We start from the raw sequence: 14,414 nt of genomic DNA, 5'->3' as shown, positions 1-14,414 counted from the left end.
ATTCGTTTGATTCTCAGGGGTACTAAGACTCCCCCAACTTGGCAGAGGAGGAAACTGAGGCACAGAGAGGTCAGGTCTTTTCCCACTGGGAAGCCGTGGTACTGGACTGATCTTCGGTTTTAGAATCTCTGCTCCCACCCACCCTGCCTCCATGCCTCTGAGAGCATGCGACCCATGGGGGGCTCGGCCGGCTTGCGGGGTTAATGCTGGTCCAGGAAGGGGTGGCCACTCCTTGAGATGCCACCCCACGTCCCTCAGAAAGTCCAGCGTGCTCTCAAACCTTCTTCCTGCTGCCTCTGCACAGCCCATCCTCGCCCTCCCATCGAGGGTCCTGAGGTCGTCTGTCGTGCCGCCTGCTCCGGGACCTTGCTGCTGCCCTCTGGACTCCCAGGGTCCTGGAGGGTCTCATGCTTCCTGTTGTGACTGAAGGCCACAGGGGTCTGCGCTGCGGGTGGTCAGAGCCACGAGGGTGGAACCCCAGGGGCTGCTCACCGGTGGGGCTGGGCCTTCCCCACAGGACGGGGTCTGTGGCAAGGGCTGCCGGCAAAAAGCATTTGAAAACTGTGGACCTGGTTCCAATGCCTCAGTTTACAGGCAGCAAAACTGAGATGCAGTTCAGATTGCAGAGTGCAGCAAGGACAAGGCTGGGATGACCGGTGCCCTGATGCCCCGGAGCCTGTGGGTGAGTGACGTTGGGGGGATGGACGGGGCACACCTTCGAGCAAGCAAGTGAATGCTGGGGAGGGGGCGGAATCAATGACTGACACGGGAATGGGTGGAGGTGGAGCATGGCCTGGGGGCCCTGAGATGATGCAACCCTGATCACCACTGTCTGTGCAGACGTCCCCTCAGCACCTCCGGGTGACCCTCTGGATGCCTGCTGCCCTCTCGGGGCCTGGCCAGCGCCCTCCCTCGCCCACAGAACCAGGACGCGGGAAGGCCGCCGAGACAGCTGCCTCCTGGGAGGGGGCCACACCGTTGTCAGCTGCCAGGAAGGTAGCCTCGTAGACGTTGTTTTTGGTGTAGAGGGACTCGCGGTCCAGCACTGCCGCTGTGGTGATCTGGCCGTTGGTGGTGTTGATGTGCAGCCAGTTCGCCGGGTCCGACAGCTTTGAGTATCTGTGGAGACCACAAGTGCAGGGGGAGGTAAGGCTGGGGTGGGCGGGGCCGCCCTGGATCCCAGGCCTCCGTGGCCCCGATTGGGCAGCTGCACTGGCCACACCTCCAGAGCCTGGGCCTGGGCCAGTGTCTCCGTCTCCTTGGAGACCCCCAGGCCTTGTCCTCCTCTGGGGCTTCCCCTCCACCTTGGACTGCCCCCCCCTCCCCACATCACAGGACAGGCCTGTGGCCTATGGGCACCGAGCTCATCCAGTAGTGGGTGGCCTCAACTCAGAACGACCCAGTGGGCAGATGCCCTCATCGTCCCCATCAAACGGACAAGGACGCTGAGGAACTGAAAGGGCAGGAGGTTGCTGAGTCTCACGGCTATGAGAGTGCAGCCAGGATCGGGGCCGGCCTGCATCTGGACAGTGCTGAATGTGCAAGCGCCGGTCACAACACTCATGATTGGTCAGGGGCTGCATCTGGCTATCCGGGACTAAGGGCTGCTGCTCCCTCCTGGAGGGTGCCTCAGGTTGGGGATGCCCCTGACCAGCCATCTGGGGGAATTCTGGGCCGTGGGTTTCATGGGGTATTTCTGGACCCTTCTGTGTGGAACCCGGGAAGCTGCAGGCAGGGCCGAGGCGTGTCCTGTGGACCTACCTCACAGCCTGCTGCATGAACCGGTCAGGGTCCACAGCTGAAAACGTGGTCAGCACGGTGCCAGGGGGCACGCCCTCCTCCAGGCGGATCAGCTTGTGGTTTGAGGGGAAGTAGGGAGCCTCATTGATGTCCATGACGGAGATGGTCACCCCTGCCGTGGACTGGAAGGACATCTGGATCCCGCTGGCCAGGGGCGCCTGGTTGGACACCATCACCGTGAGCATGAAGGCTCTGTTGAGCTCGTAGTCGACTGCCTGGAACAACAGATCGGGGCTGGGAGTGACCTGGCGCAGCTTCCGGGGGGGTGGGCGTGGGGGGACACATGGGAAGGTTGGTGTCCAGCCCTCTCTGAACCATGTCCGGCTCTTCTCTGCCCTGCTTTTTAGCCTGGAGGCCCCAAAAGGTCCCATCTCCCAGGCACCCTTGTCTTCTGGTTCCTGCTGGGTTTGGCTGATGGGAGGAGAGAGGGAGGGGGTCTAGGCCTCCCAGCCCCTGTCCAATGCTGTGCTGAGGCAGAAGCTGAGCTCCTCCTGGGGGACTCCAGCCCCTCTTCCTGGCCTGGTAACCCCATTGACCTTCCTCCTTTGAGCCTAGTGTGGGGAAGGCTCCTGACATTGTTGGCCAGGGGGGCCTCACCAGGTGCAGGGGGTCAAATGGCGGCCCCCAAAAGACATGTCCACCTGGGACCTGTGAATGGGCCCTTATTTGGAAATAGGGTCTTTGTACATGTAAGTTAAAGACAGAGGCCCTCATAAGAGACAGGCAGGGTTGGGTGTGGTCATGCATGCCTATGATCCCAGGGCTTTGGGATGCTAAGGTGTGAGGATCGCTTGAGCCCAGCAGTTTGAGGCTGTGGTGCACTGTGATCGCACCATTGCACTCTAGCCTGGGTGACAGAGCGAGGCTCTCCAAAATTTCAAAACAGAGAGAAAGGGAGAGGGATATTTGAGACACACAAGTGCAGAGAGGAGCCATGTGGCAACGGAGGTGCAGTCTGGAGTGAGGCAGCTACAGGCCAAGAAACAGGAGAGAGGCAGGCAGCGGGTTCTCCTCTAGAACCTCCCAAGCGAGACCGTTACTGCTGGCACCTTGAATTTATGTCTCTGACTCCCAGAGCTGGGACAGAAGACAGTTCTATTGTTGTAACCCACCTGGTTTGTGGTAATTTGTTACCGCAGCCTCAGACACCACCATGCCAGGTCTGCAGCTCCCATCACTGCTGCCCTTGGCCCCTGCATCCACACAATTCTGTGGTGCACCAGGACCCAGGCTGATAAACGCTAGAGCTGCAGTTCCGCAGTGATGCTGTATGATCAGAAAAGCTTCGCTCAAGCCTTTCCTACACATTTTGGGGAGGGAGGGAAATTACGTGGAAACAGCTTGGGGCCCTGAGACATTCAGTGGCAAAGCTTGCAACAGTCTCACTGGAAAAAGCACAACACAATGTGTTGCAATTGCATTAAACATTCTGCTTAGATATGTGCAAAGTAACATATGCATCAGAGTATTCATTGTGTAGTGTACGCAGAGACAATATGCTGGAAACGACCCAAACATCCATCAGCTATGGTTGGCTGCACGGCCTGCAGTACATCTGTGCGGGGAGACACTTGCAGCTGTAAAGAGAATGAGAACAATCTCTGTGTGCTGAAGAGGCTTCCAGGATCTACTGGTGGCCAAAAACGCAACCCACATAGTGTGCACCTTTTGTGCAAAACAGGGAGAAAAATACGATTTGTATACGTATTTGCTCATGTTTGCAGAAAGAAACATGAGGATAAACCAAAAACTAATAAAAATGATCATCATTATTAGGAGGAATGGGGTCAAGGTCAGAGCTGGGAGTGTGAGTTTGTGAGTTTGCTATCTATTTCTTATCATGTAGTTTTGATTTTTTTTTTTTTTTTGACAGAGTCATCCTCCATTGCCCAGGCTGGAGAGCAGTGGCATGATCTCGGCTCACTGCAACCTCTGCCTCCTGGGTTCAAGCGATTCTTCTGCCTCAGCCTCCCCAGTAGCTGGGATTACAGGTGCCTGCCACCATGCCCAGCTAATTTTTATATTTTTAGTATAGACAAGGTTTCACTATGTTGGCCAGGCTGGTCTTGAACTTCTGACCTCAGGTGATCCACCTGCCTCGGCCTCCCAAAGTGCTGGGATGACAGGCATGGGCCACTGCGATCTGCCCAAAATGTGCTTTTGAGGGTGATGCATTCTGACAGATTTAGATGTGGAGGATCATGAGGTCTGGTAATTTAAAAAAGTACTCCTGCAAAAAGTGCAGATTGCTGTGCAGCAGCGTGCCCATCACTGTGAGATTTACATGATACCACGCTTCCACGTGATGACCACACCACGCTTCCACGTGATGACCGCGACACCACGCTTCCACGCGATCACCATGACACCACGCTTCCACACAATCACTGCGACACGTTTCCATGCGATCACCGCGACACCACGTTTCCAGGCGATCACCGTGACACCACGCTTCCACGCGATCACTGCGACACCATGTTTCCATGCAATCACCCTGACACCACGCTTCCACGCAGACACCACGCTTCCACACAGACACCACGTTTCCACACAATCACCATGACACCACGCTTCCACGCAATCACACCACGCTTCCACGCAATCATGACACCACACTTCCATGCAATCACCACAACACCACACTTCCACGCAATCACCGCAACACCGCACTTTCACACAATCATGACACGGTTCCACACAATCATCATGACACAGTGCTTCCAGGCAATCATGTCGGTTCCTCCTGCTTCTAGGAATGCCTGGAAACCTTCATGATAAGCAGTGTAAGACATTTCCACTTAGAGAGGAACTTATCTGCTGGAGGGATCAATCAGCTTTCCCCAAGAAGCAGGAAGGCACCATGTCCCCCAACGGATGTGATCTCCCCATGTTCTCACCCCTTGTGAGCCGCCTGCAGGCAGGAAGGCCAGACACTGTCCACAGTGGAGCGGAAAAGGCCAGTTTGTGGCTTTGGAGCTTCATAAGCTGAGGGCCACAGGAGAGACAGGAAGGAACCTGGGGTGTTCCACCCACAAGGTGCTGTTGCTCTGAACCCCACTCGCCATGCTTAGGGCCGGCAGTGAAGCACCTGAGGCTGAACAGACCCAACCCTGCCCTTTCTCTGGGGCCACCACAGCCTCTCAGCATCTGATCTTTCCAAGCAGGAACAACCACATAATCTGGTATGTCACACTCAGGACTTCTCGGCACTGCTACTGAATAAAATATTTCAGTACAAAAAGAAGAAATTAAAAAATCACATCAATAAGGTCAGGTGCAGTGGCTCATGCCTGTAATCTCAACACTTTGGGAAGCTGAGGCAGGAGGATAGCTTGAGCCCAGGAGTTCGAGAGCAGCCTGGTCAACATAGTGAGATGCCATCTCTACAAAAAAAAAAAAAAAAAAAAAGAAATCAGTTGGGCGTGGTGGCTCACACCTGTAGTCCCAGCTACTCAGGAGGCTGAAGTAGGAAGAGTGCTTGAGCCTGGGAGGTCAGGGTTGCAGTGAGCAGTGATCGCACCCCTGCACTTCAGCCTGGGCAACAGAGTAAGACCTCGTCTCAAAAAATAAAATTGCCTAAATAATAGTATTGGATGAGCATGGAAGGAAAACTGAGACGGTCGCTCCTGGAAGCCCATGACTGCCTCCAGGAGGGTCTGCAGGGAGGGACACAGTTCTGGTCCCGGATCCCCACTGTCCCTGCACTGCCCCTGGGGGTGACACGCAATCACTGCGACACCATGCTTAGGTGAGCCCTCATCCTCCCCAGGGGTGTCCATCTGAAGGAAGGGGTGGTCCCTGCAAGCCTCCCTGAGTCCAGAGTGAGATGCCTCGTGGCTCCATGATGCACACTGTCACCTCTCACTGCTTTGGTGCACGACCCCCCCCCCGACTCTGCCACCCCCGGGGCAGGGGCTGTGCCCTGTACCTCTGCCTCCCCAGCACCCAGCACAGCGCCAGTGTGGGTCATCTGTACCCCATGGGTGCCTGGGAGATATAGGGGGTGGGCACCCCCTTGTTCACCACCATTGCCCAGGACCATCTGGGGGTTGTGTGCGCCACACAGGGGTCTTGCACCTGCAGCTATCACCCTGCAGGACCTTCCACGGCCCAAGCTGACTGCAAGTCTGATGGGACGCCTGATCCAGAATAACCCAGCACCCTCCTCTGAAAGGTTCTACCAGGGGTCTCAGGTTCCTCCAGGTCTGGCCTTGGTTCCTCTGTCTCTGGACTCCAGATGCCTCCAAGCTCCCAGCGTCTACCTGCACCCACATCGTGTTGGGGTCCCCCCGAGAGCTGACCACGCCAATGCCTGCAGCTGCTCCCCCAGGCCCTCCAGGAGTTGGCTGGGACGGGGCCACTCGTGGGGCTAGACTGTTCCATCACGTCGTGGCGGCGCTATGAACAAGCCCCTGAGGGAAGTGGTCTTTCTCCCATATTTATTGGCTCATGTTCCCGGGACATGGAATAACGCTGCATGTCATGCGTTAAAAAATCGTGTCACCAGTCTGAGCAAGGAGGCCTTCCAGAAAGACGATTATGGCCAATAAAAGCCCACAGGAAGATAAAATAAAACACATTTGTAATGGAGAAATCAATAGGTAATTTGGTCTAGCAGTTTTGATTAGGGTGGCTGGATCTACTCGCTGAGGCTCAGCATGGCTGCCGCCCACATGTGGCCATGACCCTTCACTCAGAGGTGAGCAGCTGGGCGTGTGCCTGAGCAGGAGCTCCAGCACCGGCTGGGCAGGGCCAGTTGGGGACACACCAGGACGTCTGTCCTGCTCCCCTCTGATGGGAGACTCCGGGGCTTCCATTCAAAGTCTCACTCTGTGCCCCTGTCGTGGGGAGGAGTTCACTGAACCGAGGGCACCAGGACCCCATCACTGACCTGCTCTCCCCCGAATTCCCACCTGCTCTCCCCGGAATTCTTGCCACCTGTGAGCCTCCCACAGGAAGGCCACCTCTGTCGCTGCCCAAAGGGAAAGTGGCAGAGGCCAGTTCTTGGCTTTTGAGCTTTAAAACTGAGGGCCACGGGTGAGACAAGAAAGAACCTGGGATGAGCCTGGGCCTGGGCCTTGCTCCTTCGAGATGAAATTTCACAGCTGGAGGAGGGAGACAAGAGGCCGTGCTGGGTCCTGAGGAGGGTGTGATGGTAACGGATGGCTTATTTGGGTTTGGGGACCTGAGAGCAGAGAAGCTGTGTGTCCACCTCAGGTACAGCCTGGGAGGTGGCAAGGCTCATTCCTCACCCCCCGCTGGTATGGCTAGGGAGATGGAATTGGGAGTGTGGGGCAGGACAGCTCTGGATGACCTGCCTGAGATGCCTGTGGACTTCTTTTGACAGTGGCCAAGCTGGACCCCAGAAGTGAGGGATGATGCAGCCAGGATTTGGGTGACTGATGACTGAGGACCGAGGTGACTAGACACTTCTGAGAGCTGCCCAGGAGTGCTCTCCTCCCCTGCACAGGGCACTACATCAGCCCAGAGCATGGACACAACTGTGGGGAAAGGGAGGCGGAAGAGATGCCAGTCTACCACTTACCACCACCTGGGGGGACCTGGCTAAAAACAGAAGCTAAGTCGGTTTAGAGAAGGAAAGAGCACACTGCTGCATTGCTGGATTTGGGGCTTCCAGTGTGTACCCGACATAAAATATTTCAGTGATTCCTCCTCACCATCCCCTCTGCAGACTATAAACTACTGGAGGGCAGGAGCAGTGACCTGGTCAGGTCTGCAGTGTACATACATGATATGGTGTCTGCTCTTCTGAGGGACTCAGGGGACCATTCATGGAATTAAAGTAACCTTCATGCTCTGGGGAACTAAGCAGGGAGAATGATCAGGAGCTTCTCCCCAGCTCAGGACGACAGTGACAATGACGACAATGAGGATGATGATGATGATAACGATAATGGTTATGATGATGGCAGCAGCTAATACCACTGATTCAGTCCTTACCTTGTGCCAGGCACTGTGCCAAATCTTTTACATCCAGGGTCTATTTCAATGTGAGTCATAAGTCGCTGGGCATAGGCCCCACAATTTGCCTCATTTTATGTTTGAGGTAACTGAGGCACAGAGAGATTAAGTGGCTGGTCCATGCCAGGGGTAAGTGAGCAAAGAGCTAGCATGGGAATCTAAGAACAGATGCCCTCAAGATACTGGACGTCTCCTGTGGGCCGGGCCAAGAGGTCCCTGTACTGACCCTCTGCCTCCCGCACCACCCGCCACTCCCCAACCCCTCCCCTCCACCCCACTCCCCTGCTCTGAAAGGGAATGCCTGAAAAGATGATGTCTCTACCAGCAAACGCGAAACCAATTTTGGAAATGTTTTCTAAGATGAAGCATCCCCAGACTAAACATGCACCTTAAACAGACTCTAAATTGAAACTTCAGAGAAAAGCACTATAGGGAGTAAAAACAAAAATGAAAGAAAAAGGAAAAAGTGTGGTTCTCCTGTTGAATGCTACCTAGGACACAATGACCCATGACTCTGTGGGGACAGTGTGGCTGTGTCTGTGCTCGAGACTCGAGCTCCTCAAATTTCAAAATTTATTTGAAACTTGACATGCAGTAAGAGTAACTCTAGGAATGCTAACAAGTGTACGGAAGCACGACCAGCCCTGCGGCCAAGGTGCAGCAGAGTCCCATCTCCTCCACACTTCTCTCGTGCTGTGCCTTTGCAGTCCCCTCCTCTCCACCCGACGGCAAACCACTGAAGGGTTTTCCGTCCCCACAGTTTTGTCTTTTCCGGGACGTTCTGCAGATGGGGGCATGCAACAGGCCACCTTTTGGTTCTGACTCATCTCACTTAGTGTGACGCATTGGAGACCCATCGCGTGTCACATGGATCTCACATTTGTTCCTTTTGACGACTGAGCAGCTTCCCATTGTAGGACTCTTGGACTTACAGCTGGGGAGAGGCATCATGGGGTCTCAGGGCCCCTGGGCTGGGGACTCTCAGCTGGGTCAGAGTTTCATGCTGCTTAAGGAGGTATTGGACCCCTCCTCAAGCCTCCTGTCCCCTCCTCATGGCACTAGGAAGGTTTCAGGCTAGTCAGACGGTGCCATCTGGCCATATCAGGATGCCCTGGAAGAGGACTGGGCTCTGAGCAGACACAGCCCAGCCAGTGCTTAGCGCCAGCTTCAAACCTGTGGAACCTTGTCCTGAACACACACAGACACCTTGGCTCAGACAGGCAGGGCCAGCGAGGAACCTGGATGGTTAACAGATGGCTTTATGGCAGAGGGAGCTGGTTCCAGTCCCAGCTTATACAGTCCCCGCTGTGTGATCCTGCGTGTGGGCCCTCAGTTATGCCATCTGTGAAACACGACAAGAATAGCAGCTCCTTGGTGGGTGTGAGGACCAAGTGAGATGGGGTGAGGATGGCACACCTGGTATCAGTGCCCAATCAGTCACTGTAGCTGATCACATCAGGGCCTTGCCTGAGGCTCCCTGGCAGTTTCATGGTGCTGGAGATCTGGGGATGTGCAGAAATAGGGACTGTGCCAGTTCTCTGGGTCATGAAGACTCGAACCAGCTGTGGCCCTTCTGGGCCCTCCCCTGGCCCGGGGCGTCCCTTCCCTCCAGGCACGTGCAGCAGGCGGTGCTGTAGGAATTTGGTTTGCTCCTCCTTGTGCCCAGTGGGGAAGATGGCTGCTGTGAAAAAGGCAAAATGCACCCCAAGTCCCAAATCTGAAAATCTGCAGATTTTCACATCTGGGTTTCAGCTGGTGGGTGCCAGCCCGCCTGTGGGTGTGGAGTGGCAGCACCTTTGTAGTTTCTGTGGCTCTGGTGGGAGATGCAGGGTTATCAGGAAAGGGCTATGTTTGTTACCCTGAGCATGGCAGGTCTTCAAGCGTCCCAGGCCTGAGGGATGGGGCCTGCAAGATCTGAGTCGATTCCAGGGTTATTCCACCGAGGCTGAGCCCACACGGATCTCTGTCGATTCCAGGGTTATTCTGCCGAGGCTGAGCCCACACAGATCTCTGTCGATTCCAGGGTTATTCCGCCGAGGCTGAGCCCGCACTGATCTGAGTTAATCCAGGGTTATTCCACCAAGGCTGAGCCCACACCGATCTCCGTCAATTCCAGGGCTATTCCGCCAAGGCTGAGCCCACACCAATCTCCATCGATTCCAGGGTTATTCCGCCGAGGCTGAGCCCACACCGATCTCCGTCGATTCCAGGGTTATTCCGCCGAGGCTGAGCCCGCACCGATCTCTGTCGATTCCAGGGTTATTCCGCCGAGGCTGAGCCCGCACCGATCTCCGTCGATTCCATTGATTCCAGGGTTATTCCGCCGAGGCTGAGCCCGCACCGATCTCCGTCGATTCCATTGATTCCAGGGTTATTCCGCCGAGGCTGAGCCCACACCGATCTCCGTCGATTCCAGGGTTATTCTGCCGAGGCTGAGCCCGCACCGATCTCCGTCGATTCCATCGATTCCAGGGTTATTCCGCGGAGGCTGAGCCCGCACCGATCTCCGTCGATTCCATCGATTCCAGGGTTATTCCGCCGAGGCTGAGCCCGCACCGATCTCCGTCGATTCCATCGATTCCAGGGTTATTCCGCCGAGGCTGAGCCCGCACCGATCTCCGTCGATTCCATCGATTCCAGGGTTATTCCGCCGAGGCTGAGCCCTCACTGATCTTCGTCGATTCCAGGGCTATTCCGCCGAGGCTGAGCCCACACCGATCTCCGTCGATTCCAGGGTTATTCCGCCGAGGCTGAGCCCGCACCGATCTCCGTCGATTCCATTGATTCCAGGGTTATTCCGCCGAGGCTGAGCCCGCACCGATCTCCGTCGATTCCATTGATTCCAGGGTTATTCCGCCGAGGCTGAGCCCACACCGATCTCCGTCGATTCCAGGGTTATTCTGCCGAGGCTGAGCCCGCACCGATCTCCGTCGATTCCATCGATTCCAGGGTTATTCCGCGGAGGCTGAGCCCGCACCGATCTCCGTCGATTCCATCGATTCCAGGGTTATTCCGCCGAGGCTGAGCCCGCACCGATCTCCGTCGATTCCATCGATTCCAGGGTTATTCCGCCGAGGCTGAGCCCGCACCGATCTCCGTCGATTCCATCGATTCCAGGGTTATTCCGCCGAGGCTGAGCCCTCACTGATCTTCGTCGATTCCAGGGCTATTCCGCCGAGGCTGAGCCCACACCGATCTCCGTCGATTCCAGGGTTATTCCGCCGAGGCTGAGCCCGCACCGATCTCCGTCGATTCCATCGATTCCAGGGTTATTCCGCCAAGGCTGAGCCCGCACTGATCTCTGTCGATTCCAGGGTTATTCCGCCGAGGCTGAGCCCACACCGATCTCTGTTGATTCCATCGATTCCAGGGTTATTCCGCCGAGGCTGAGCCCGCACTGGTCTTCGTCGATTCCAGGGCTATTCCGCCGAGGCTGAGCCCACACCAATCTCTGTCGATTCCATCGATTCCAGGGTTATTCCGCCGAGGCTGAGCCCGCACCGATCTCCCTCGATTCCAGGGTTATTCCGCCGAGGCTGAGCCCGCACCGATCTCCATCGATTCCATCGATTCCAGGGTTATTCCGCCGAGGCTGAGCCCGCACCGATCTCCGTCGATTCCAGGGTTATTCCGCGGAGGCTGAGCCCGCACTGATCTTCGTCGATTCCAGGGCTATTCCGCCGAGGCTGAGCCCGCACCGATCTCCGTCGATTCCAGGGTTATTCCACCGAGGCTGAGCCCGCACTGATCTTCGTCGATTCCAGGGCTATTCCGCCGAGGCTGAGCCCACACTGATCTCCGTCGATTCCAGGGTTATTCCGCCGAGGCTGAGCCCGCACCAATCTCCGTCGATTCCAGGGTTATTCCGCCGAGGCTGAGCCCACACCGATCTCCGTCGATTCCATCGATTCCAGGGTTATTCCGCCGAGGCTGAGCCTGCACCGATCTCTGTCGATTCCATCGATTCCAGGGTTATTCCGCCGAGGCTGAGCCCGCACCGATCTCTGTTGATTCCAGGGTTATTCCACCAAGGCTGAGCCCACACTGATCTGAGTTAATCCAGGGTTATTCCAACCAAGGCTGAGCCCGCACCGATCTCCATCGATTCCAGGGTTATTCCGCCGAGGCTGAGCCCGCACTGATCTGAGTTAATCCAGGGTTATTCCAACCAAGGCTGAGCCCGCACCGATCTCCATCGATTCCAGGGTTATTCCGCCGAGGCTGAGCCCGCACTGATCTGAGTTAATCCAGGGCTATTCCGCCGAGGCTGAGCCCGCACCGATCTCCGTCAATTCCAGGGTTATTCCGCCGAGGCTGAGCCCGCACCGATCTCCGTCAATTCCAGGGTTATTCCACCGAGGCTGAGCCCGCACTGATCTGAGTCGATTCCAGGGTTATTCCGCCGAGGCTGAGCCCGCACCGATCTCCATCGATTCCAGGGTTATTCCACCGAGGCTGAGCCCGCACCCAGGAAGGAGAAGCGCAAGTCCCAGTGGGATCTGTGTCCCGTGCTTTTCCCAAAGAGAGTTTTGAGGACTTCAATATTTAAAGAGGAAAGAGCAGACAGGAGGGGAAGGAGGAAAGGAAAAAAAGCGGGGTCTGGGTCGGCAATGAGACAGTGGCTGCATCCTTGCCAGGCTCTGCTCTGCGCTCAGTGGATCCGCATTTCACAGAAGCTGGGGTAGGTGTGTGAAGCCCCAGTTACCTGTGTGGCCACAGAAGGGAGGCAGCACCGCGAGACTCAGTCCCCATGCTCCACTTCCCTTTGGCATAGTGGGTTTGGGGTCCTGAGGTTTTATCTTCCTCTCACAGGCCCCTCAATGGCCTCAGTGCCATTGATGACTGGCTGTGGGGGGCAGGAAGCACAGGCAACAGGGAGATCTTAGTTGTGCATGTGGCTCGCAGGCAGTGCTCATCAACATCCTGAGAACCAGCATTCTGCAGACACGCTTCGGGAAACCCCACTCTCACTATGTAGACAGAGGCCTGACAAGGGGAGGGTGGAGCTGGGCAGGAGACCCCAATGGCTTGGGGACAGGACGTGGCACAAACTCAGTGGAGGGTGGCCTGCTGCCAAGCTGTCACACGGCAGAAAGTCAGTGAATGTGCCCGGCTGTGTCCACCTGGCTGCCGTCAGCACCTCCTCTGCTCCCTCCAAAATTCATGCCCCACCCACTTGCCAGCCAGGGCCTTCCTGCTGTGGGGAGACGGCCGCCAAACAGCTGAGCCCCGGGGGAGTCGTTCTCCCAGTGGCCTTCTCAGGCATCCCCAGCTGGAGGAAGAACCCGAAGGGGATGATTCTCCATCTCAAGAATTAGTTCCTGGGGTGGCGGCCCCCAGGCCCTCCTGGGACCCTCAGTCCATGCCCCACAGACTAGTTTCTGCTGTACGTTTGGAACCAGTGGCTCCTCTCTGAAGAACAGAAGAGGGCTCCGTGGGCCTGCCGAGGGCCTGGCCCAGTGCCACGAGGCCCATTCTCTCCCAGGATGCTGGGGCTTCCCTGCAGTTGGCTGTGCTCTTCCACCTTCCGTGGCTGTGATGCTCTGCGCAGATAGGGCCAGGCAGGGGCATGACGGCTGAGGCCACCAGCCCCTGGGCTGGGCAGGAAGCCACCTTCCCTGGAGTCTTTAGGGGTCAGGCTCTCCCCACCACATCGAGCCAGCCTTCTTCCTTGGTACCGGCCCTTTCTGATCTATGTTCGCCGATGAAGGTGGTGGGGCTGTGTGTGCTCCAGCTGCAGAAGTGGTCCTCCAGGGGCAGGGAAGGTGAGACAGGTGCTGATCTCCTTGGGCTCAGGGCTGCCCTTTGTGTTCCTGGGAAGGCCACAGAATCCGAGCTGTGGGAGTCAGAGACACCTCTTTGGAATCACAAGCAGGAGACGGGCCGAGGCTCACTGCTCACTGGGGAAGAAGGCCCCAGCCAGCGCTGGGCTCAGAGCTCACTCCTGTCCTCTGCCTGCATGTCATATCCAGTCTCTGTCACCTTCCCATGAGCAACTTTGCCGGCAAAGTGGCTGACGATTCACCTTGTGGGTTTCTAGGGGCCAGAGCTAGAATACTAGCTCGAGGTCAAAGGAGAAAGGGTTTCCTACATCTTTCCTCGCCATGCCCAGTCCCTGCGAACACAGATCTGACTTTGCCACTGGGGGCACGATTGCGCTAAAGCCTCACTCTGAAAATTCATAATTAGAGGGGAAGTGAAACGTGTATTTTGCCTCTTCTCTAAGAACTATCTTTCAAGGTGAAAAAATAGCCTCTCCTGAAGAAGAAGGCTTATACAGAGTTAGGGGTGGAATGCTGTGACATGTTAATTTACTTTCAAACATATCAGTCAAAATAAAAAGATTTAGTAAATGTAACAAAATGTTAATTAAATCTAGGTGATGGGTATACGGAAGTTCATTTTACTATTATTTCTGCTTGTATGTATATTTGAATATTTCATAAAATAAAAATGATGAAGACATTTTATAAGATTTTTCAGGAGAACTGGTCTTCACTAGCTTGCTTAGAAAAGGGGTTATTAAGAAAAGGAAAAAGATGACTTTGGGGTGTTGAGAAAAGACACAGATCCTGGAGGAGCCTATTTTCTTCCCCTGTGATCCCCTAGCATCTAGCTCCCCTCTTCCTTAG

At 55.9% G+C, this 14,414-nt stretch overlaps 1 protein-coding gene across 2 annotated transcripts in view; it reads right to left on the bottom strand.

The window, feature by feature from the left end:
* CDH4 (cadherin 4) overlaps positions 1-14,414 on the bottom strand; it is a 687,747-nt gene that overhangs the window by 10,230 nt on the left and 663,103 nt on the right. For both annotated transcript variants that reach the window (XM_005569504.5, XM_065523362.2), the window contains 2 exons: positions 1,762-2,015; positions 977-1,119 (listed from right to left, as the gene is read on the bottom strand). In XM_005569504.5, coding sequence (XP_005569561.3) covers positions 977-1,119; positions 1,762-2,015 — 397 coding nt within the window. The remainder of the gene's footprint in view (positions 1-976; positions 1,120-1,761; positions 2,016-14,414) is intronic.

This window comes from Macaca fascicularis, chromosome 10 (assembly GCF_037993035.2).
Source record: "Macaca fascicularis isolate 582-1 chromosome 10, T2T-MFA8v1.1".
NCBI classification, from domain to species: Eukaryota; Metazoa; Chordata; class Mammalia; order Primates; family Cercopithecidae; genus Macaca; species Macaca fascicularis.
The sequence above is the reverse complement of the archived record's forward strand: the minus strand, read 5'-3'. Positions and strand labels throughout refer to the sequence as shown.